This window comes from Sinohyriopsis cumingii, chromosome 12, assembly GCF_028554795.1.
Source record: "Sinohyriopsis cumingii isolate HCF-2022 chromosome 12, ASM2855479v2, whole genome shotgun sequence".
Classification (NCBI taxonomy): Eukaryota; Metazoa; Mollusca; class Bivalvia; order Unionida; family Unionidae; genus Sinohyriopsis; species Sinohyriopsis cumingii.
In genome coordinates, this window is record NC_142972.1 from 2,412,748 (window position 1) to 2,439,891 (window position 27,144).

General features: G+C 33.7%; 1 protein-coding gene across 1 annotated transcript in view; it reads right to left on the reverse strand.

Annotated features, from left to right (window-relative positions):
- Positions 1-24,537: 24,537 nt before the first annotated feature.
- Positions 24,538-27,144, reverse strand: part of LOC149785920 (E3 ubiquitin-protein ligase rnf213-alpha-like) — a 427,433-nt gene continuing 424,826 nt past the window's right edge. The window contains exon 89 of the mRNA XM_089978087.1: positions 24,538-26,912. Within this exon, the coding sequence (XP_089834213.1) occupies positions 26,750-26,912 (163 nt within the window). The 3' untranslated portion in view covers positions 24,538-26,749. The remainder of the gene's footprint in view (positions 26,913-27,144) is intronic.

A 27,144-nucleotide genomic window follows, 5' to 3' on the forward strand; every position in this document is an offset into this window, starting at 1 on the left:
CCGCGTCTAGCGCCCGTTAGAAACCAATAAAGTAAAGGGCCCGGAAGCTTAACATTTTAGAGGAAAGAGTCACGTGTCACAGATGTAGCACAGAAAATATACGCTTCAGGCATTGTAACGCTAACTTCTCCGCTCCTGCGGCGCACCCCACCCCCACCCCCCGCCAAATTTAAATCTTTGATAGCCTATACTATTGTTCACTAGAATTCTGTTAGTACAAACCATCTAAGAGTAGGTATTTGAACACAAGGGAAATATTAATTGCTCTAAACATTAAAACTTCCCCAGAAAATTACAGGTAGATCTCAATTACTCGTAAGCTGTTGTTTTATTGTTTCAAATGTTTTCCCTCAACCTATATAAGAGGTGATATCAAGAAAAGGCGTGTTATCATAGGAGCACATTCATATAATATTTATGTGTGTTGTATTTGTATTAGGTAGTGAAGAACTGACCGCGCATATTTCATTGGAAGCTATATTAGACATAGAAGCAAAAGAAGTAGGGAAAAATCAACCCCACCATTTACCCCCAATATCGGCAGGAAGGACGAAGGCGTCACAAAGGGTTATCACTGAGAGTAGCAGATATTTTTTATCTGACTGACTTCATAAGAATCACGGAGTGCTTGCCATATTTAAAGTTTTATTCATATACACATCAAACAGAAAAATCGCTGTTTTAAGATACTAATTCCACGAACACACATACACACAGACACACACTGTCTTGCTCTTAATAGATACCATAACGACCTAAAATATGTTCTTTAGAGGAAACAAAATAAGTTATGCTTCTGATACAATGAACTAACAAGTGCTTCCAATGAGCTATGTTGAAGCGATCAAAAGATGATTGTTCTAACGTATTATTCGCACCACTGATACATTACATTATTCGCACTAATTTGACTTGTGCTGTATTTCCTACAAAGTTGACCATGAGACAGAGATTGGTGTCATAGAAAGTGAACATAATGCTAACCAAGAAAATGATCCAGAAATGATAGTGAGAAAACAGAGAATTCTTGTCTTTGCCCTTTGTAAGAAAAGTCCGATCTCTTATCAAGGGGACGGTAAAAAAAAAAAAATTTTGGATAAGATATAAAATACTCTTTCTCCTGAAGAAAGTAAATATCATTAAGATGTTGTGAAAAGATAAAATACATTTCTATCTTTTCTATATTCAGTACCATCACGCCTATCCAATTAAAATTGTACTTGTTTCTATTGAAGCGCCCTATGCTCAAGGATATCAACATGCGTCGTTCGTGCGCCTTGCTTAATATATTACCAGTCTTTATCTATCAGTATAAAGTTATTTTCAGTTTCTCACAATATATTCTCACAGGATTGATAAAACTTGTCGGTAGGCTGGTTTAACCGAGGTTTAATTCTCATTTTGTTATCTTTATCACACACTGAATACCAAAACACTTTTAATTAAAGCTGTCATCTTAAAATAGCAGAAATATAAAACCATATTATGACTTTTTACAATAATTTCAATCAAATCCTACATGTATGATATTTGCAGCAGGTGCATTCAGTCGCTTATAAATATTTGATCCACTGTAGAATCGGCCAGAGGTGCCAGTAATGAAAATTAAAAGTACCAGAAATGAAATGAGAACACATGAAACAATGGACAGGAGTATCATTATTTGCCTCAACCATTGTCGCGATGGACCTAACAAATTAATAAGCTCTTAAAGAACTTCTCAATCGAACTTCCAACAAATTATTCAAACTGACAACAAATTTTTCTATTTCAATAACAAGTATAAAAAGAATTGCATTAATTTGACAATGAATTCAAGACATTCGCACAAGACCCACATTTAAAATGACCATTGATACTAATTTATGTTAACTGAAATGTCTTTGCACCTTTCTCATGAAATATTTTTGAACCTCTGATTCACTCCCGTTTTTTATCTCAATGAGAGTCAGAAAATGGCCAAATTTCAAACTTGAGCGATTTACACTGTATACCTTGTATTATTTTTTTCAAAGCACGTGATGGAAAATTGGACGAGATCTGGTACGGTTAAGTTTATGCAAGAATTGGACTCAGAAACTTTTAAATTAGGTAGACTTCGAAATTACTGATGTTATTAAAAGTCAAAGCTTGCAAAGCGTTTGGACAGAGTTTTGAAATATTTGTAATATTACCAGATGAAGACTTTAAAACCGGATTTTAGTTAAACGTCCTACTTTTTTATTCTGCTTTGCATTTGTTTCTGTTTTCTTTCTAATCCATAATACTCATTTAGTTTCTTCGATATTGTCATTTATATAAATATTGTATAGTTATTTTTATACAGTTGTTGTACTCTTATATGATAAATTTAGACACACTTGTATCTTTCGACAAACCTGATGAACTGTAAAAACTCATTGTACAGAGCAATAATTTAAGTCGTTGTTGAAGTTAATTTGATTTGATTGGTGGCCTTAAAGAGTAATAATTTCTGTTTATGTTGGATTATTGTCTGACGTATAGAAATATTTTATCAAAGTTTCTTAAATTTTTTAAAATAAAATCATTCAACTTCGTAATTCACGAAATCAAGTCATCTATTTGGATCAAATTTAACATTATATTCCACAGTTTTATGGGGGTTGGGGGTTGAGCTTTTGATTTTGATATAGCTATTTCATTAGGAGCGTATTAACATCATTAATGACAACCGAACGATCTGAAAAATTCCAGTGGTGGACTTCTATTTTGAAATATAATTCGTACCAGTTCAACAAATTTGTGAAACAAAACCTATCTATGTTAGTGCATGACTTCTTACTCTAAGACACTCAATTTTGAAACTCTTAAATAAATAGTCGATGTCGATTTCAAAACTAACATATTTATTTGTAAACCAATTCAGCTGTGGGTGCTGATTAAAAAGTGTCGGTATTTACTCCTATGTTTGATTTCATAAGTTATACTAATAACTAGTTATACTAATAAATAGTTGCACAGATAATGTCAAAAAATATCCTGGTTTAAAGTGTCAAATAATTTGTCCATTATATAGTATTGCAGCAAGGTATAATGTCTGAAAGAATATATACGATAACTGAATAATTGACTGATATTCTGCAACATGTTTCATATATGCAATGACAAATTTATATTTGCCAGTTATAATAGTTTTAAGAATTTGAAAATACAAATAACTTTGACATGTACATACTTTCATCCAAAAAAGTGAAACTTATTGTCATAGTTTCTATGACCATGAGTAGTTCATTGCAGGTAGACATCTAAAAGTGTTAGGAAGAGAAAATTGCAACATATCAAAGTGTGAGGAGCTATAGCAGGTAAGAATGATTCATGTAAGTTACAAAGCCTCTGTGTTGATAATCTAAAATATAATCGAATACAACCGCGCACAGCTTGAAATTTAAAAGTTTTCAGTTACATTTTACTTTTTTGTTCCTACCTCTTTAACCAACGAGTCAGTCATGAGACAAACTGAGCATAATGTTTTGCCCAGTAGAAACGTTTTTGTTTAACTGTTAACGTCAGTTGATTATTGTACTTATTAAAACAAAGTTAAGTTGTCAATGTCATGTTCAAACAATCAGCATCATCCATACATTACGTCGAGGCGTTTACAACATTTGATAGGTTTATTTAATACTGTAGCGACAGCAAGATTTTCAAGATGAGTGCCATGCTTATATATCGCACGTATCAGATCGACTCTATTTTGGTCCCGACGAAAACATAACGAGAAGTCTTGGAGCTTCTTTTGAAAGTTCGATCTAGTTGTGATCATCTCTTTAGGAGAAGTGACGATAACATTATTTGACAGTCATATTGAAGGTCCGATAGGCATCATTTTGACTTTGGTGCGAAGTAGACACCACAATCAACTTAGGAAAAACCCCGTGTTCATATAACATATGTGGACAATGTTTATTTTTTGTAAGACCATCTTGACATCACAAGAAGCTTTCAAGCGAATACTCTCTGTTAATGTTTTAAGAAGGAAAAGAGGGTATAAAATGTGAAGATGGATGGAGTAGTTTCCATATTAAATTCAGATCGGCCTCTTTGTTTTTAGTTGCAACCCAACATCACATTAGAACTTTAAATGAAAGACCGGTGTTGATAAGACGATCCATTCAGGAATGGAAGCGGTAAAAATAATTTGAAGCTGGCCGCCGTGCCAACCATATTCGATATCAGATTGGCACCATTTCTTTTCGGTTAGGACCGACTAGATATTATACGAAATCTCGAAGGCTTCGCAAATATTGCACACTGCCACAAATTCCATTTAAAGTCCCCCCCCCCCCCATTTGTTCTCATTTCTAACCCTTCTTATGAAGAAAACGTATATATTCAAAGTAATATTTAAAGAGGCTACATTTTTATGTATGCTGATATCCGAATGATGATGTTGATAAGGCCTTAGAATTACACAGCTAGGCTTTATGTATAATGTGCATCTTATAGAAGATTGCTGGTTCTGCATGGCTATTGTCACTTCCTGAACTTCATAGGTAACTTAAAAAGAGGCGATATAATTTTTTTCAATTATGTTTCACAATATGCAAGTGTAGTTTCAGAACTAGTAAAGCCTAATCTGAAAATACATTTCTGCATTTACTGTATAATGTTAGACACATTGTGATTTGTTCTACTTCAAATATACTTCCCAAAGACACATGAGCGGACTTTTTCATCTTCTGTCTGCTTTAAACAGCACTTAGCTTCCCTAACATGTATCAGAACTTTCAATCCAGATTTGCGAACTACTTTTGACTATGTTAAATTTCAATTATTACCATACAGTTGTAGAGGAAACGACATTGCTCTTCGTCTTGCCAGTTGTCAATGGTGCTTCTATACCCCCGCATTGCAACAGTAGTAAAAAAAACACCATGTCAATATCAGGAGGTTTCCTGTGGACACTACATTGAATGTCTGAGGGACACTATTTTCGCTTAGGACCAACTAACCATTAGAGTACATTTACTTCCCAAGTTTGGTGACAATATTCCCAAAAGTGTAGGAGTAAAGATGATAATTATGTGCTAAGAGACAACAGACATCAGACGGACCAGTTTATGACCAGTGGAGATACAAATTAAATATGTTTAATAGATAAAGCATAAAAAGAACACGAGCAAAAACAACATTTTTAAGGCAGGCTTCAAATGTTAGCTATGGAACTAACCTTGTTGAAAATATCTGCTTCTGGCTTATGTTCTGGCATATCATTTGTAGCTTATAATTCTATGCAAATATTCTATGGCATTGTCACTAAAATACTTACTGATGCTGAATAGACCTCCAGCTGGATGGCCATTGCAGCCGTTTTGAAAATATATCAATTCCCCTTCAAGGGATGGTCATATTGATATGCGGTTTCACTAACCGCGTTTCCTATATTTAGATGGTCATTAATAAGAGTTTTCAATATTGCCTTACAAAATTTAACAGATCTTTTAATATATATTTCTTGAGACTGGATGGTTTGACTGATAGTTTTCTACATCCATTGATTTTTGTAGCCAGTTTCCTGAACTTTCCCACTGTTAAGCAATTTTTCAGTCAAAGATTCCATCGGTGATTAAAATCATGACGAGGCAGGTAGTCAAATATATGAAATAATTATTCAATTTTTGAAACGTTTTATCCCAGTAACTAAGATACAAAAAAAGTGTAAATCTGTTGGTGTTTATATCGTACCTGGTAGATGCATATCCATCCATCCATTCACATTAACTTGCCCATTTTGTTTTGGTATAATTACACTGGACAACAAATTTTTACAAAAGTCATGTTACTGAAATAAAATTAGTCAATTCTTATCAATTTTTATGTGCTGAACACGAATATGACAGTCAAATTGCAAAATTGGCTCTAGTTTTTTTGTAATCTGCAAGAAATTAATGTTTACATAACGAAATGCATTCCAATAGTAAAAGGTCAACTGTAATAGCCTACCTATAAAAAATCAAGTCATTGACTACATCTTAGATTTCTTCGCCTGTCTCTTGTACAGCTGTTCGGGAGCATCTCTGAGGAGTGTCCAGCAGTAGTCAGCCAGCATTGTAGTGGACCATTTTCCCTGGTATCTTTGTTCCATTGTTGCGATATCTTGATGAAAACGTTCGCCGTGTTCATCACTAACAATACCACAGTTGCTAGGAAAGAAATCCAAATGGGAATGAAGGAAGTGAATCTTTAGAGACATATTGCAGCCAAGTTTCTTATACTTCATCAACATGTCTTCTACTAGTTCCTTATAGTTTTCTGCCCTAACATTTCCGAGGAAGTTTGTAGAAACTAGGCGAAAAGCATTCCATGCTTGTTTCGCGTCACCTTCCAGCAAGTTGTTGAACCGGTCATCTTTGAAAAGCTCTCGAATCTGAGGACCCACAAAAACTCCCTCTTTAATCTTTGCTTCGCTGAGTCGAGGGAATTTTTCATGCAGGTATCGGAATGCTGGCAAAGTCCGGTCAATGGCTTTCACGAAGTTCTTCATCAAACCTAGTTTGATGTGATGGGGTGGTAGCAAGATTTTCTGAGCCTCAACCAGAGCTGGGTGTTGGATATTCTTCTCTCCAATGGCTACATTCTGCCTGTGAGTCCATTCCTTCCTCATGTAGTGCATTTCCCTTGCTCGGCTATCCCACTCGCATAAGAAACACATGTATTTTGTATATCCTTGCTGCAGTCCCATTAAAAGGGCAACTACCTTCAAATCACCACAGAGGTGCCAGCTGTACTTGTTATACTCAATGGAATTCAGTAGCTGCCTTAAGTTATCGTATGTCTCTTTCATGTGGACAGCATACGCTACTGGAATAGATGGAAGAATGTTTCCATTGTGCAAAAGCACAGCCTTGAGACTCAGTTTCGAAGAGTCCACAAATAGTCTCCATTCTTGTGGGTCATGAGTGATTTTTAAAGCATTCATGAGGCCCTCAATATCGGAACAGAATATCAGATTACTTTCCTTTCTGAAGAAAGGCTCCAATTGCTGGTGGCGCTTTCGATATGCAGTAATTGTGACATCTTCTTCTAGAAGATTCCATTGTTGGAGTCTTGATCCTAGCAATTCTGCCTTGTTCTTTGATAAGTCCAAATCACGAATCAGGTCATTTAGTTCTTCCTGTGTTATTCTGTGTGGGGTTGATGATGCACCACAGTGAAAATCTGGATCACTGCATGCTGATGGACCAGGAGAAGAACAGGTCGACTCACCTTTGTCTTCGTCAGATGAATCAAGAGAATATTCTGCTGGAGGTTCTGGAATAGGAAGTCCCTCACCATGTGGAACTGGTCTCAATGCAGACGGAATGTTTGGGTAGACTATTCTCGACTTCTTTCGCTTCGTTATTCCGCCGGAAAGAGGAGGAACCAAGCAGAAGTAACAGTCATTTAGGTGGTTGCTTGGCTCTCTCCACACCATTGGGACTGCAAACGGCATTGATGACCTTTTGCAATTCAACCACTGTGAAAGCTATGTTGTACATGTAGCACAGCATATATGCGGAGCCCAAGGCTTGTCTTGGTCACCAACCTTGCATCCGAAGTAAAGATGATATGCCTTCTTCACTTGAGAATTGATACTTTTCTTCTGGTTGGCAAATGTCACTTCCCCACAAATATAGCAAAAATTGTCCGCGGTATTAACACACTTTCGAGGCATTACTGTTCTTTATTGTACGTAAATGGATAAAATAATAAGTTTTATGTAACAGTAGCTTGAACTGTCTCGCACAACGTCTAAAATATTTTAAATGCTGAACCTATCTGATTGGGCTTTATATAGTACACTGCTTACGTCAGCTTCAGCAGCCGCCTGGCATTAGTATAATAGGCCTACACATGTATAGTACACTGCTGACGTCAACTTACTTCAGCAGCCGCATGGCATTAGTATTGCATTGCATCAGAAAATGATGCAATCAACTGTGGATGATGTGAGCATGATGGTATTATGCAATGTTACATCATTATTCCGGATGTTGCTGCAGTCCTACTGGAGAAATTTACACAGTGAAACATAGAAAATGAGGTATATGAATATCTTCAAAACGAGAGCCAATACAAATTTTTCACGGTTATATTCGTGTTCGGCACACCAAAATACTACAGATTAGGGCCTTTTCAAGTCAGTAATGATTTCACTGTTGACCAGTGTTATGTAATATATTTTCTTTTTACAGTAATATAAAAAGTAACTTGTAACCAACCTTACTATTTTGAGCTCAGTTTATTATACCTATAGATGTCTTGTGTACAGCAAATGTATGCAAATTATTTGTACCGTCTGGAAAGGATGCATACCAATTATTTGTACCGTTTGGAAAGGATGCAGTCAAATTATGTGTACCGTCTGGAAAGGATGCATACAAATTATTTGTACCGTCTGGAAAGGATGCATACACATTATTTGTACCGTCCGGAAAGGATACAGACAAATTATTTGTACCATCTGGAAAGGATGCATACAAATTATTTGTACCGTCTGGAAAGGATGCATACAAATTTTTCTTTGTAAGATATTACTTTATAGCAGAGGGATTATAATTTTTTCTGTGCCTAAACGAATTATTTAATTCACTGCAGATAGATCATTGAACACAAGTTGATCGAAGAGTTTATGACAGATGCAAAATTAATACTTTGACAAGTTAATTTTTTGTGTCCAAAAAAGAAAATGTATTTGATTTGTTGCGACACCGAAGGAATACCAGGATTTACCGATGTAGTAACTTGTCAAACCAAAAGGTTGATTCCACCCTTTAACAATGTTGATAATCAGCAGTAATAAATGAGACGTCCAAAGTAGAAGGTTTGTCTTAGGCTTACGAACTCGGATTAGAAAATGACGTAAATCATGACACGCTTTTAAACCCGTATACATTCTTCAAAGAAGATAAGAACTGATACATACAAATAATAGAAATGAAAACAAAGTGGATTATATATCACATTTTCAAGACTTTTATATTTGAGACGGCCGATGTCTGATTGACCCTGTTCATAGTTATGATGCACTGAGAATATCGTGTTTTGTAGTTTGCATACAGAAATATTCCTTGTCTTGAAACAAAACGTAGTTTAAACAAAAACAGCAGTACAGTTCCACAATTAAGCATTGGGCCATGCTGGCCAAATATAACGTTAAACTGATAATAATGAAAATGTGATACTTCGATTTAGTTACGACCTAAGGTTCATTTTAAGATTGCTGATGAGGGTATAGAGTGCATAAGATGGAACTTACGCAAATAACAATGGCTCTGAAATTTGACTTAAATCTATCAGTGGAATTTTGTGGATGTAGCTTGGTTGGTGTTCTAAGCTCATCAACGAGTTGGGACCAGTCAACTTTGCACTTTTGTTAAATTGGATAGTATTATAGCTGAATTTTATCTTTACATCACCATGAAAAATTGAACCACTTGTATTGGAATTCGTACGTGTTCTGGGATGAAAGTATAGGAGGCAGAATTTGTCACAACCAGGAATATAGACTGTGCCAAATACATGTCGAGTCAGTGATGATGGGAACACACATGGCAGTGCTGGTAGATTCTGTTTTTTGAAGACGCTTGAACAAATTTGAGCTAATGACACACTTGTGTTAGTTGCTGATTATCTTTTAAAAAATTCAGAGACTGGATATTTGTATGGCTTGAAAATACAAGTTAAGTATGTCAGACTTGATCTGTTATGCTTTGGATCAGGGTTTCATGAACAATTAAGTTTATAATATCCTCAATTTTTCCACCATATTTGACATTTCATTAATTGATTATGCTTGTTAACAACAAAATTATGATTGGTTTACATACAAAAGTATTTCTTTTGGCTGTCATTAAAATCGGGGGGGGGGGGGGAGGGGCGGGATGGTCCTGGTGCAAGATTACGGTCACGTGTGGTAGATCATATATTTTCCTTCTGGTCTTCTACCAGGAATTTTTTTATCCATACTGGTAAGGAATGTGAGAAAGCAGCATCATGACCATCGTCATACCTCAATGATATGAGGAATAAGCAGGTGGTAGGTGTGTCATGCTTTATCACAAAACAGAATTATGAATAGTCGTTATATATGTTTCCTTTGAAAAATAACACGTGAAGAATTAAAGCAAAGAATGTAATTCAACGAGTTCATTATGTTTCTTTTGTTATTTAAAAATGCATGAAATTTTCACACTGTTTATAAAATAGTCATATCTGATAGAGCACACATGTGCAATAATAAAGATATGTGACGAACGGGATGAGTGTGTGAGTGTGTGATTTGGATTTTTAATGTAGCTTCAAACTTTTTCCAGTCATAACGCTACGTTGTTTGCAGTATGGCTGTGTGTTATGATGTCTCGCACTGGGGCATCATGCCACAGACATGTAGCATGATGTCTCACCCAGTTACATTATCCTGACACCAGGCCGAAGCCCAAACACTAACCTCTTACTGCTGAATGCCAAGCGAGGCAGCTGCTAATACCATTTTTTGTAAGTCACTGGTATGACGCGGCCGGGATTCGAACCCACACACCTCGAGCATCCGAGGCGGACCCTCTAACTACGTAGGACACCGGAGTCTCAATGAACGGGTTGAATTGCACTCACAGATTTTGTAAACGTGACACATACAAAGAGTTATTACTTCAAATGTATAACCCACTGTATTATCCTGTCATTTTATCACTATTGTTCATAGCCAGAAAGTCTCTCATGCTTTGACTAACACAAAATGTAATATGTACGAGATGGACTGTTGCTATGATACTTATGTGCCATAGGTAAAATGGAAATCATTGGAACCTAAAAATGAAATTGAAAACAAATGCCAAAGTAGCAATTATTCATCATTTTTTATAAACATTTATGCTGAATTAATTGGCCAGTAGAGTTTCACAGACATTACATTGTACAATTTTTATTCATTTATAAAGGAGCCAGGGGAAAGAATGCATTTTAATGCAATTATGGCGGCAAAGCACTTCTGATTGGTCGAAATTCAGTATTTGAGGCAGAAAAATGAAATATACACTGACAACCTGACAAACTCTAATGCCATTCTGATACCATGAAACTCTTTCACATTGCACAACAGACAACTGCATATTCAGAAATGTCTCAGTAACATGTACGTCTTAAAATGGGCACAACCGTCTTGTATTTAATAAGTTAAAGATACTAGTGGATGCTTTACTGTCACTCCTTTAAACGGTCACAGGTCAAACTCAGATTGCAACAGAAAAAAACACACTGGGATTCCCCAACCCTCAAATACACGATAGTTATCCACCAAATCATACCTTGTTCTTCGTTCATACAAGATATCATTTTTTTAAAATAATAAATAAATTAAATAATGAAGAAGGGAAAACAAAACTGCCACCAGAGAATGTTTATTTGACAAAGACACTATTTTCTAACCTTACACCACAGAAGTAAAATGACTGCATTGTTGCCAGAATCCTGGTCCGTCAGTGTAAAGCCGGTGATCGGATTTGACATGCAAGCTCCTCACGACATATTCACAATGCGAGCGCAAAGGAATGAAATACCTCAAAACAACCTTCTCCTTTACATTTCACCATCTAAAATCACCATCTAAAATCTATACCCCTTCGACTCTTTCTCTTAAGGCCTTGCTCATCACTAGCTCATGAATCGGATTAATCATCGCCATACAGCCATTGGACATTCACTCCAGTTGTTCATTATAATAGCATTCCTATCTCAAGGAAGACGCACGAATATGGATGCTACATCCAAGTTTTGCTTTGCCTCAGGACAAAATTCATCATTGTTACTGGACCATCCAATTCTCTTGACCACCAAGAAAATATCCTGTTAATTAAAACAAATTGCTGATAAGAATGCATTTTTACTTGAGCCAGGTCATAATTGACAATATGTCAAACGCATGTATTTATATGAATACATTTCATTGAAAAGAAATCGTCATACATGTGGAATAAAGATGTTATGAATGACAATGATATAACATGATTCTGTATCAAGCGAAATTTATACTTATTACAAGAATATCAACTTTTAGCATTGACGTTCAAACACCTTATATGATAATAACAGGGAAACACATTAAGACAGCTCGTAAAAATGTATTTTGAAAATTTTCTCTGATAAAAACGAAAATTACTAGTAAACTTCAAAGACCTGATGAACATAATGAAAGTAAGGCAAAAAATGTCCAAGTACCTGGTGTTACAACAAATGGAGCCACAAGAGTGACCAATGATACAAGTGAGAAGCCATACAAATGACTGGTGTTACAACAAAGGGAGCCATAAGAGTGACCAGTTATATAAGTGGGGATTCATAAAAACAGCTGGTGTTACACGTGAGACAAGAAAATGACTTGTTTTATAAGTGAGGAAGCCGTCATGTGAGCGCTTCCAGCGATATTAATTTGGCAATAGCTTGAAAATAGCCTGCATTCAAATCCATTCCAAAATGCATCCACAATCACATTTCCATTTATCATTCTATTTCGTGCATTTCATAATGCACAAAAAGATGAAAACTTTGCTTCATGCATTTTATGATATTAACATCAGTATGGTTTCCCTGCATTTCTGATACACACACACACACACATAAATGACTGCCTTTCTCAATTCAATAGAAAGAATTAGTAACATACTGTGTTACATATATTTGATTTAATTTGTATTTGATTTGATTTGACTGGGTTTTGGAATCTTTTTATTTTCTTTACATGTCAAAGGCAATTTTGTTTACTAGGAATGTGATATTTTCCAGAAAGTTCAATTTGACCTGAAGCTTTCTATAAATCCCTAATACAAGAAACAATTATTTCTATTTTAGACTTATTTCCTAGCCCTGATTCAGGGTCAAGTAAACAACTGTTTCTTTGGTTGATTGGTTCTTATCAAGGACATACAGGAGCTATGTGACTTTTACATGTAAACATGATCACGTGATCCTCTATTTCGCAATTTGGCATTTCCGAAATTGCAAAATACTTAGTATTAATAGTGATGTTGAGAGAGAGAGAGAGAGTCCGGGCTTTTAAACACTTGATGTCAAGTTGTTTTCTTCTGTTGTGACCAGTATTGAATTTTTGAGGTTTTGAGTTACGTGTTAATTTTTCTTCAGATTATTTGGACTCTAAAAGATTAATTCGTTTCTCTGTAAATAGTATTGTATTCAAATATAATTCTTGAACAAGGGCATTTCTTGAAAATTTTATTTGGATTTCCAAGACCGGAGGATTAATTATTGTGCTTTTACAAGGAACTGTAGACATCAAAACAGTACAGGATACATCTTACGTCATCTCCTTCCATCTTGGATTCTTCGCCGGGTCTCGAACTTGGAATTATTAGAACATTTCAATGTTATGACTTCGAAAACTTTATTCGTGAATTATTTTTGGATTTGATTCTGGAAACTGTAAGTCCATATATTTTAATTTTTACAGAATTTTTCTAGGGAAATAAATTATTTGTTATATTTTTCAAAGGTTGTTGTTTTCACTCTTTCTTGTGTTACGGTTTATTCGAGCTTAGCACGTAACATAACTGAAATACATACATTTAAGCTCCTACTGGAAGATGAATATTCGTACCGCAAACTTCAAAATCGAATTTCTATAGGTACTTGTACTCCGTCTATTTAAGTAAGCTGAAACACACTACATGGAAGACTTTCTTCACTTTAGAAAGGTAATTGGCCTTATATTTTTGCCCTCAGATTTGGACTAATTTGCACATTTGTGCCAAAAACAAACAGAAGAATAGTTCAACACAAAACAAAAATATACGATTCATTGGAATAATAAATACACTTGACAAATGGAATTACCATGAATGAATTGTTTGGTTTCATGTCAAGTTGCGTCTTGAATCATTTGTGGGCTGGCAGGGCATATATTGGAAACCATTGCAGGCTCTGTAACAGACTTAGAGATACAATTTATTTCCTGTCCGCTCTGTAACAGACTTATGGATACAATTTTCTATTGTCCAAGAAATTTATTTTGTAACATAATCCTTAATACTTAGAGAATAATTTAATTTTAGAGAAGCTTTAATTGTGACCTATTCTCGAATTGGCAATGGAGAAAAATATTTTTAAAAAAATGTTTTTGAAGGCAGTTTATCCTTGAATATGTCAAGTGATATATTGTACAAGCTTTACTATTGTAATCACAAACGGAAGTATCATTTTATTCAAATCATACACATCAAAAACCACAATAAAACATGCAGAGATACTTAAATAATAAACAAAACATGAATTTCATTTAAGTAGCATACATAGTCCATCTCTTTACTTATTGGCATTACACCATTACTATAAACCCACTTATTAAAGTTACTACCATCTATTTTCTGCTGCATACTAATAATTCTATCCATAAGGGTAGATGTCAAACTTTCTATCATAGATTTTATCTCCATTGTAGCAAGCAATAAATTTAAAGACTGTTGTTGGTTTTTTTTGTTGCCAAGTTAACAAAATTATCAGTCTGATGATTGACAGTAATAAAGTGTCATCGTAAACAGTCAAACCTGTGCATGGTCCACAAATAAAGAAGATACAGTCAATGTGAACATTTTTCCCTTTAGGCCTGGAGATCTTAATTGAAGGGCAAGGAAACTCGCGTACTTTGATCTATCCACGCTGTTTCTAAGATGATAAAATATAAACACAGACAATACTAATGGACTAATGGATGGAACTATTCTAATCTTACTAGAATATACCTTGACCTAGTTTCCTGGCTTGATCTCCTTTAATTGTCTGTGTCTGGACCTTTTGTGACCATTAAGACGCTCTTATGTACAGTCGAGTCATCGGACTGTTTTTATTGTTTTCTATGTACTCATCTGGTTTCAATAGCTCACTATGTCAAATCCTCTCTCCTCCAAAACAGAGTAATGGAAAAAGACAACTGGTATGTTAAAACTATTTTCATTCCGTCCACAGTTATCCAAATCCTTGGCTTATATAACTATATCAAGACCCAAACTTTCATTGATTCATCCAAAGTCTACAAGATATACTTTAAAACCTTCCACGACTGATTTCCAGTTTGTAATAGCTAATTTATTTTGCAATTATACTGTTGTAAATATTGCAAAAGACATGCTTTAAGATTTCTTTGCTCTATGATATAATGAGTCAGTGTACATGTGAATTACCAGTGCGTTCTCTCCAAATTTCTTTGTACTTAGTCCTTAAACCCCAATTTTACAAAATAATACGATTTTTAGCATGAAACTTAGCTTGTAGAAAACTTTAAAATGGATCATTTTCATTATTCTGGTGAGTTTGTCAGACAAAATAGGTCACACATTCATTTTGATAATATATATGACTTACTGCATTTTGATATTATTCGTGCGTTTTGATAACCTATGCGACTATATAAAAATTTTCCCAAGCAAATAAGATAAGCAATCAGAAGAGTGAAATGCTTTAGACATTTTTTTATATTTTTTTTGTTGCATTTCTGGTCTTGTGTGTTTGTGTGATTTGGATTTTGAACGTAGCTTTAATTCTGGTCTTGTTCTTTCAGGTTTATTAGTACCACCCATTGTTAAGGATGTTTAATATTTTGAGAACACCCTCCCCCACCTCCAAACTATTCTTTCAACACCAATTAACCGTAACAGCTTCCTTTAATGTACCTCTCTAACGGCGCAATCTTTTGGATTCTCGTCTTCATTAACCTTTCCCTTAGGAAACGCCTGTCTGACCCTAGTCAATTCTTGTACAAAACTGAAATATTTTGTTTAAATATGAGTGAATGAAAAATAACGTATTTAAAACAAACAAAACAACTGTAAATTTTCATGACCCTGCCCCAAAACATGTAGTTAACAAGCATTATAGGATAAACACCTAGCCAGACATAGTATCTGACAAATTTAGTTGAATTAAAACTTAAAATGTACCCATCTACCAATTTTTTGGGATATTAAAGCATACTTTTCCTGGGTGCTAGTTTGAATAATTATTGTTATTGTGTATTGCTGCAACCAGCACGTTCAATATATAAATTCGGTTACACTATATCCACGTTTCCCAAAAGGTGAGCACTTGATAATTTTTAGGCCTATAAGTGACAACGCTATTTTTTTGTGAAATTTTTGTCCAAGCAATAATTTCCTATCTAAAAGGATTTATTCATCATTAAAATCGCCGGTGAAAAATAATTCTGTTTGTAGATTTCTTCGTGTGTTTCCACTCTCAATTTTAATATAGTTCGATTATGCTTAAAATTAAAGCAATACCCCGTCTTGAGTAGCCACCATGAGAAAAAGACTTCTATACACAGTTGAAGTCCGATTGCAGTTTAACATTATTAAAATTGGTTCTTGAATAAATACAATACTCTGAACACCATAATTAACTTATTATTATTATTATTATTTTAGGCAATGCGCATAATTTCCTAGTCACTAAATAGATTCATAATTTCATGCATTCCCATTTCAATATCGTTATATGAGTGATAGATTCATAATTGCACGCATTTCCATTTCAATATCGTTATATGAGAGATATATTTATAATTTCGTGCATTCCCATTTCAATATCGTTATATGAGCGATAGATTCATAAATTCATACATATCCCTATATCCACTGGTGCTATAAAAAGACATCGTTTACATTGGGGTGTAGATCATATACTTTTATTTGTTGATCGGTGATAGGACAAAATTCACGTATGTTTAAAATTCCATTCGTTAAATTTATGTTTGAGTTTTCTCGTTCAGTCACTTGTTTTTGATAGTTCCATGTTAGAAACTTTATAATTTTCCTTATTTTTTTTGTTTATAATGGTGTCAGATTTGTTAATATTTAATTTGCGTTTATAAATAAACATCTTATCAACGCACTTGCTTTGGGTGTCTTCACTAATCCAGTCCCAACCCGGCTTCATCCTGTGTGGTTATGAGTGTACATATCTTTGTATGGTGATGTGAGCTAACAATGCTAAGTGGCAATTTAATTTTTAGTGGTGAGGGGCTGGGCTTTTTTAAGAAGAAAAAAAGTCTAGACTGCTAATAATTGAACAAAATATTCTTTGCTCTGATTTTAGTTTTTTTTTTTTTTTAAATTAGGTATAAGAAACAATACTCTTGTTTGAAAGAAAATCCACTGAAATGGCCAGTCCCTAATTTTATCAACTACTTTCAAATTTTGAATTTCCAGTCATTTTCTATAAGCTTATATGTGTAGATAAACTTGTTCCTAACTGTAAAATGTTACTTGTTTGGGTTGCACACACTGAACACACCCTTCACCTATGCCCACACCTCAAAAGACTCTTTTTCAGTCTCAAAAATCTCCCAAACACTATCTGAGAGGTTGGCAATTACCTTGGTAAGATTTTAGCATTATTCTGGGATTAAAATAGAAATAAACATTTCGAAGGCATTTTGATCCTCTGGTGTTATTATGTTACATTCCAAGAACAGTACTGTGGTGCACATATTTATGCTGCAACTAAATAGCAAAACCATAAATATGGCACTGAAATTGTCTAACGTCTGACTGACCAGATCAGATCATTAAAGTAACTGAATTGCCTCATTAGAATTCAGAGCTAAATAGAGTATTTCTGTTTTATATGCTTGTAGTAGCCTTTATAGTGGACTAAACCTTACAAGCTCTTTCACTGTGTATTTATAGAACCTAAATTCTAAACATTGCCAAACATGAAAATTCAGTTGGACTAATACACAAAATCAATCGTCCAAAATTTTGACTTATGACAAAGTTTTGTGGTCTCCAGTCCTATTTAAAAAAAGTCAAGTCTAAGATTTGGACTTCAGACTGTATTAGTTTCGTTGTCTCCAGTCCTATCTTCAAAATTCAGGTATCTAAAATTTGGACTTGAGACTGTAGTTACCAGTCCTGTCTTCAAAAATCAAGTGTGTAAAATTTGGACTTGAGATGGCAAGTTTTATCGTCTCCAGTCCTAGTTTCAAAAATCGTGTAAAAGATTTAGACTTGAGACTGTAAGTCACCAGTCCTATCTTCAAAAATCAAGTGTCTAAAATTTGGACTTCGGACTAACTTTCATGATTTCCAGTCTTATATTCAAACATCATGTGTCTAAAATTTGTACTTAAGACCAAATTTCATGATCTCCAGTCTTATCTTCAAAAATCAAGTGTTTAAAATTTGGACTTGAGAATGCAAGTCTCCAGTCTTATCTTCGAAATTAAAACACATAAATATTGTCTCTATATTTCTGTATCAGTATTGTCAAAAGAACAAATGACTATACAAAATTTAATCTTTATTCAGTGAATACATTAAAGAAAATCAGAATTATCTATATTAGCAACATATGTCACAATTCAAAGAAGCATAATCAAAGCCTATAGTGAATATAGTTAATTAACAGTTTGAAAATACAAGTTTACAAGTAATGTATCTTATTAATCCTGTATTAAGATTAGCTGTTTGGTTATAATCACTGTGATTTTGAATGGTCAATCCAACAAGGATGAAAAAAATAAAAATCAAAATCAAATCAAAACAAAAACAATGTCAACTCTGTGTATTATAATTACATAGTGAAAATTTAAAGTGGTATCTTATACTGACATAAAAATGAGTTGGTGTCAACATGAACGGAAGATGCCTTTTTAAATCTCTAAGTTAACTGATCAGTTGTTGAATTCCTTTTAGTGCAAAAATAGCACATCTCTTAATACACTAATAATCTCATGGGAATAAAGATTTACCTTTTATAATAATAAAGTACAGCCAAATTGAAAAGCTATCAGAAAAAGGTCAAGATTCTCTAGCCGTCTCTGTGGCAGGAATCATTATACAGTACAACCCTGCTATAACGCGCACCGCTATAAAGCGAATTCGGATATAAAGTGGTCATCGCGTGGCTCCTGAAATTTCGTAAATTCATTGGCACATAAAAAAATATTAATTCAAATTAAATATGATCCTGGCGTGGTTCCTGAAATTTTAAATACATGTATATTTTTCTTGTACCGGGAAAGAACATCTTTTTGTAGAACGAGAAATAGTGTGTAAAAAGTTTATTATCATTTGGGGAAAGAGTTCGCATCTGAATTTTAATATAATGCGATCGTGGCGTAGCTTCTGAAATTTAACAATATCACCAGGTTCTTGAAGTGTTACCCCAAAATAAATACTATCAGAAATGTTACTTATTACTGGTCCATGAGTAAAGCCAGTAAGTCGTCCTTGTGACTGTCTTCAATTAATTCTGTATACAATCGTTGCTCAAACAATAGCTAACATGTGTTTCTTCTTTAACTGCATACACAACCAAGCAGCAGACAATGCGGTGGTTGAATAAACATCACCAAACCCCACAAAAGCCGCCAAGATGTTTGCTGCGCTTTGCAGTGTTATTAGACGCAATCAGTTGACCAGTAAATAATGTCGTCTTTATTAGCTGGAAACTGAAAGGGTATGAAATTGTACATGCGTAAATTTTATTTTAAAAATTATAAACGTAAATTGTCATCATCGCAGGCCTACTGCACTTAGTTCACGGGTTTTACAATGGTATGGTGTTTGTTTATGAACTTGTTATCAATTTCTTATTTTTTATAAAAAATATTTTACCGTTATGGAAAAGCAAGCTCACAAACACAATTCGTTCTCTGCACTTTGCGCAGTGATTGGTATATTGGTTTTCACACTTTTTTCGATATTCACAAAATCTGAAGTACAAATTATATGCACGCTGAAAGCATGTGTTGATTGTTAATTATTCTTGCTGTAGTCATTCAAACGAATAGGTGTACAAGCGTTAATTATTGGAAATTTGCAATGGATAAATGTACACGGAAACGCATATGAGAAAATTTTAGCAGTATGAAATTTGTACAGACACAGTTCATAGACCCTGGAACGTAATGAACCGTACACGTGCTTCGTCTTTCTTAACCTAATTTTGCTGTTAATTTTTCCCATTGAATTCAGACACATAATAATATGTGACAAAATTATTGAATAGTTTAAATATGTGTGCAATTTTGGCAATGGCTTTACACATATTATGGATTAATTGCAAGCCCCGACAGCAAGTAAACGGTGTTGATACTCTCTGTTCATGCTGTATATTAGACTGAATTCAGACACAATGATCTGGGGGAAAATTATTAAATATCGTAAATATGTGTGCAATTGTTCAATGGAATTACATGTATTATAGATGAACTGCATGCCACGACAGCACGATAGTAAACGGTGTTGATACCCTGTTCATCATACACATTAGACATGAATACTCGTATATGTGCCAATGAGCTGTTCTCTGAAAAAAGTAAAACACTGTAAAACCCTGCATTAATGCGACCCCGATATTAATGCGATCCAATTTTTCTTTTACAGCAATTTTCGTGTTATAGCATGGCTTTACTGTACTTGGTGGATAGCTTCCTCTTCAGCAAGATTAACATCCCCTGGAAAAATGTCTGCATTCTTGTTGGAACCATCCATTTCACAGGAACAGCAATTTTTAATTATCAAAAGAAATGGTAACAGAAATATAGTTCTCCTTTTTAGGTCTTACATGATAACTATATCATTTCTTTCAAGACATATAAACTTTAAATTAAATTATTATAAGAAATAAATTACTGTTGTAGATTTCTCACTGAAGGATGATCCATAATATGGCAGACAGTAATATGACGGGACGTTATTACGAAATTGTATCAATACAAAATGGCAAAATACTTTGCAAAACTTATAAACATGGAGCAAGAAAACATAAGACCTAAAGTGTGGCAATACTAGGACAGAAAATAAATGTGGCATGACTCATTTTGTTTCTTCATTTACCCAACATTCTCAGAATTGTGCAGTCTTTTTTCATACTGCAATGCTTCATGCTGAATTACACGAGTGCCTAAAAATAATTATAGTTTACAAAATATTGCAATTTTCAATAATCCCATACTGTATTAGCAATGATGTTTGATTGCTGTCTTGAAGAGCATTACTGTTTGTGATGTGTGCAGGCCTCATTATACCTATTTTTCATGTATGACATGGGCAGCATTATGGTTATGTAAATCATATATTACAATTTTAATTTATATCTGCCGGCAAATTTCTAGTATGAAAAGACAAAAATGTTGCAAACAGGAAAAATGACAATAATAACACAAATTGTAAAAGAGATTAATATCATAAGCAATAAAAAACAATGATATCACAAACAGTAAAAATACAATGGTATCACAAACAATACAAAGACCAATGATATCATAATCAGTAAAAAGACAACAATAACACAGACATAACTGAACAACCCTCCAAGCATCAGTAAGTTAAATGTAATATTTACTGAAAACATTGATAAATATAATCATATAAATAATACAATAGTTCAAAATATTGAAGCAAATGGCCAATTAATTACGATGACATTTTACATTCGAAGATAGTGTACAAGTCTTCAGCAAGAAAGGCACAATGCACAAAGTAAAGTTATAACAGTGTAAACTGTGATGTAATTGATCTAAAACAAAGGTAGATACAAATTTAATCTCTTTCTGCAATAGGAATAAAAAATCTTTCAAATATTTGTATTATGTAAAAATTTTCAAAATAGATACAAATTTAGGAGATACAGGCAAACAGATCAATAAATCTTTTGATACAGACCTAAGTTAATGAATTTACAAAAGTTTCATTCACATTTTATTATTACTGGTCATGGTGGTTTAAGAATAATTATGGGTCAAAACAGTCTTTATTATTTACAGCTTATTTTTAAGTAGAATATTTGAAAAATTAAAGGGACCCAAAGATACTAGACTGCATAACAAATAAATATTTTGTACATTTATGATGAAGAATAAGGAAACATTTGGTGTAACAAACTATTTACAAAGATTTTATTTAAATAAAAAATTTAGTATCTCAAAATAAGATTTTATAAAGAGGATTTCATATGAAAAATGGATAAAGTTACTGGTTAAAAAAAAAAATACAATAAAATGTCCATTATCCATACTTACCAATCACACAGACTGACTTTTGTCCCATAATGCAGATTATTTATTGTGCATACAATTACCAGTGATACAGTCAACCAATTATCCAGAAAAAATCCATGTCTTCCAGTAAATCTGAATAATCAACATTGTACTGTAGCACTTATTGCTTGGAATAATCACTATTGAAACTTTTTTTTAGATATTTAAAAAAATCCCTTATTTGAAATATTTTTAAAAAATCCCTTATTTGAAATATTTAAAAAAAATCCCTTATTTGAACAAAAAGCAAGAAATATGTCAGTGCTCATGATGTCTGATAGCCTGATTCCCCTTTAATTTCAGATTGGGCCTACCCTATATTCTAAAAAAGGTACCCATTAGGCTTGTTGACAAAAACAAATCAAAATTTCCAAGAAAGCTTTGATCACACTGATGAAATGTGAAAATGTAATTTCAAGATGATGACATAACTTGCCATAACACAGTGCAATCTGATTAAAATCAGATCAACACTGTCCTAGGTCCTAAATCGAACTATCATGGTACATCATCCTAAAATATGATTTTGTAATACTTCCAAACCCCCTGACAGTTATGTTTTGAGAAAACAGTTTTCTGTAATCTTCAAAAATAGAAAACAAAAAAACCAGTGCCACTTTCAGTATATGCCTGTTACATGTAGTACATGTAAACAGTAAACAGTCATGATTGGAGCTGATGTAAAACTATCCTTTGGGCAGTTTAAAAGTGGGAATTAAAAGGCAAAGAGGTCATGTATAATTCACCATTTCACATAATTACTTAACTGGCTGACAATAGCTAGTGAGATGTATTTTAAGACTGCAGTGGGTTAGCCCATTCTGCTAATTTGGAAAGGTATGATCAGGATGTGGAACAACCCAAAAAGGTAAACCAAAGAGATGCTAGATTTGTCTAGGAGAAGAAAAGTCATTTCATATCCTTGGAATCTCAATGAGATTGTTTAAGCCATATGTATTACAGACAAGTTTGTGAACAGCGGTAACATTTCTTAGAAGCTGGATTTTACTGCATAAATATAACGCACAGCATGATCATTTAAACCGTCCAAATAATTTTTAAGCATGATTCATTTTTAAAGCCGATTTAGGCAGCAATTAGCTATCAGCAAAGCCCAACAAAAGTGAGTTCAGAACTCCTAGTTGATGGAGTTTTACCAGTAAAAAGAAAGGGGGAGGGCAATTAATTCTTTGCACATAATGCAATTATATCGACATATGGCAACTTGGTTCTGACCAGGTTTCACTCAAAGAATCCAGCTGAGAAGTTTGAACACAAGGACCATCCAATCTCTGGTGAGTGTAGTTTTGAGTGCTAATGACACTTGAATTACCCTCAAACCCCTCAATAAACTAATTGACACTTGAATTACCCTCAAACCCCTCGTTAAACTAATTGACACTTGAATTACCCACAAACCCCTCGTTAAACTAATTGACACTTGAATTACCCACAAACCAATCGTTAAACTAATTGACACTTGAATTACCCACAAACCCCTCGTTAAACTAATTGACACTTGAATTACCCACAAACCCCTCAATAAACTAATTGACACTTGAATTACCCTCAAACCCCTCGTTAAACTAATTGACACTTGAATTACCCACAAACCCCTCAATAAACTAATTGACACTTGAATTACCCACAAACCCCTCAATAAACTAATTGACACTTGAATTACCCACAAACCCCTCGTTAAACTAATTGACAGTTGAATTACCCACAAACCCCTCGTTAAACTAACTGACACTTGAATTACCCTCAAACCCCTCAATAAACTAATTGACACTTGAATTACCCTCAAACCCCTCATTAAACTAATTGACACTTGAATTACCCACAAACCCCTCGTTAAACTAATTGACACTTGAATTACCCACAAACCCCTCAATAAACTAATTGACACTTGAATTACCCTCAAACCCCTCGTTAAACTAATTGACACTTGAATTACCCACAAACCCCTCAATAAACTAATTGACACTTGAATTACCCACAAACCCCTCAATAAACTAATTGACACTTGAATTACCCACAAACCCCTCGTTAAACTAATTGACACTTGAATTACCCACAAACCCCTCGTTAAACTAATTGACACTTGAATTACCCACAAACCCCTCAATAAACTAATTGACACTTGAATTACCCTCAAACCCCTCGTTAAACTAATTGACACTTGAATTACCCACAAACCCCTCAATAAACTAATTGACACTTGAATTACCCTCAAACCCCTCGTTAAACTAATTGACACTTGAATTACCCACAAACCCCTCAATAAACTAATTGACACTTGAATTACCCTCAAACCCCTCGTTAAACTAATTGACACTTGAATTACCCACAAACCCCTCAATAAACTAATTGACACTTGAATTACCCACAAACCCCTCAATAAACTAATTGACACTTGAATTACCCACAAACCCCTCGTTAAACTAATTGACACTTGAATTACCCACAAACTCCTCGTTAAACTAATTGACACTTGAATTACCCACAAACCCCTCAATAAACTAATTGACACTTGAATTACCCTCAAACCCCTCGTTAAACTAATTGACACTTGAATTACCCACAAACCCCTCAATAAACTAATTGACACTTGAATTACCCACAAACCCCTCGTTAAACTAATTGACACTTGAATTACCCACAAACCCCTCAATAAACTAATTGACACTTGAATTACCCTCAAACCCCTCGTTAAACTAATTGACACTTGAATTACCCACAAACCCCTCATTAAACTAATTGACAGTAGCAAAGACTACATATAATTAAACCTATATTTTGTCATCCAATATATTTTAAAGATGCAACTATAAAGCCAAGTTTTTAAATAAAAAGGGGAAATAACTATGTATAATTTGGAAGAAACTTCTCAGATCAAACTTGATAATAAGCATTTAACTGATTTTACTTTAATTTATTAAGTTCTTTAAAAGTTCTTTCATGGAAATGAAATTTGTGACAGAAAAATATGACATGACAGATGACCATTGATGACAGAAGCATAAAGACATATATGTAAAACTATAAAGTGTATTTTAGTCCAGATATCTGGTGAAAAACAAAGGTTAGTACATCTGAAAATTTAAAGCAAATAACATGATGTTTATATTACCTCATGTTTCAACAAAAGCATTACAAAATACAAAGATTTTATGAAAAGAACTGATGTGAAGTCATTCACAAGATCCAGGGAAATTCAATACATTCAAAAAGTTATGCATATTTGCTTTTCATCACAAATCAATGTAGGTTACTGCAGCATATATCCAAGAGCATGGATGTTACACATAATATTAATGGAATGCATCTACAATTTATCACACGAAATTATAAACTTGATTCAGATCATTTTGGGGAACAAAAGGCAATAATGAGGAAATTTAAATATCCATTACATCTACCCATACATGGGTGGGTGGGTGGGGTCACATAATATTTGTTATAAGTCAGGATACACTTGTTATATTTATACAATAAATACAAATTCATTAGATACGCTAAATATTGAGTCTTGAAATTGTTTTATCCTTTAAGACAATAATTCTGGTAAACTTGATAAATTAACATCAACATATCAGTTTTTCCTTATTTATGTACAAACAAGAAGACAACTTTTTGCACAACTTACTACATAACAGGTACATAATTCAACTTGCAAAAATTAATGACAGTTTCCTGAAATACATCTCAGAAGATATGTGGAGTAATTCAATATCACATTATGTGCATTCTATGGTTTAATATTCATTATTATGTATAAACAGATAAGTAGTATAAACATTTTTATTGATCTGTTATATAAAGTATTATCAATGGCATATTTTAAACTAGATGTAACGAAAAATATCAAAAAAGGTACAATTTTAAACAAGATTATTTCTTCTCTTTCAATCTGGATGAGTCAAATTAAAAAACATAATTGGATTTTTTTATATATGTATTGGATCTTGGAAGGCCACAAAGATGTAATTGTTCACAGCAATGACATGTCTGAATAAAACATCAATTACTGGTAACTCCATTGTATTAAAAATAAAATCCCATATGCAAAAACGAAGGTGAGGAACAAAAGACATTTAAAATTCTTTCCAAAAAGTTTAACATTGGTATAGACATATGGAACAAAAATACTATTTTCTCTTTTTGGAATGATATGTAAACCAATATCCTAAATCATGCATACTAAATAATCAACAAATAAAAGCACTTTCTGACACTGCTGAGTTTGACTGAAATTTATCTTCATCATTTTTGACCATTTTTCATAATTCTAGTAAATACTGCATGTATATTAAATTGAAATTTTCTGATGTTTGTAGAACAAATGTAGTAAAAAGAAGTTCAGAAATTATGGAGGCAGTTTTATACATGAGGTATAACAGTTGTCATTCATCCAAAGAGTCTATATAAAAACATCTCTAATATCCATTACAGTCTGACTTTCTCAAAGTTCATTTTTGAATCCAGATCTACATTTATGTTATTGGCTCCAGCAGTTTTTATCTCATATTTAACGATTGTTTCATTTACTAGTCCGACACTTAAATTCAATCTCTACATTTACAATGTGTTCATCCAGTTTGTTGATGGTATCATTTGTTCATTACATATAATTTTCTTCTAGAGCTTGCTAATATGTATTTTATGGTTCGATTATGTAGCTCTCATATTCAGATGCTATCAATTTCTGTATCCTAATCTTTCTTTGTCCTGCATGGTCCTGTAGGTCAGCTCCCATGTTGACACAGAGTACTTAGACAAGACTTTCTGAGGGAAGTTTTCTAACTGAAGGGGAACATCCATCTCTTTGTCATAAAGAAGAACTTGCAGGTAGTCTCCAAATCTAAACAACAAAAATATTAAAAAAGAAGTTCAAAGTTAGTTTAAGAACTTTTGCAGAATTTGCATTCTCTTTTAGTTACTTGTGACTGGTTTGTTTAGCATTTTACAGCACAGCAACACAAGTAGGCTATTTAGTGCTGAGTCAATTGAAATCGGTTTCTATTTCATGTCTGTAATGCTGACCAATGAAAGTTACTGAAGCTACTGTGTCCTATGAATCTGTACCAAATTTT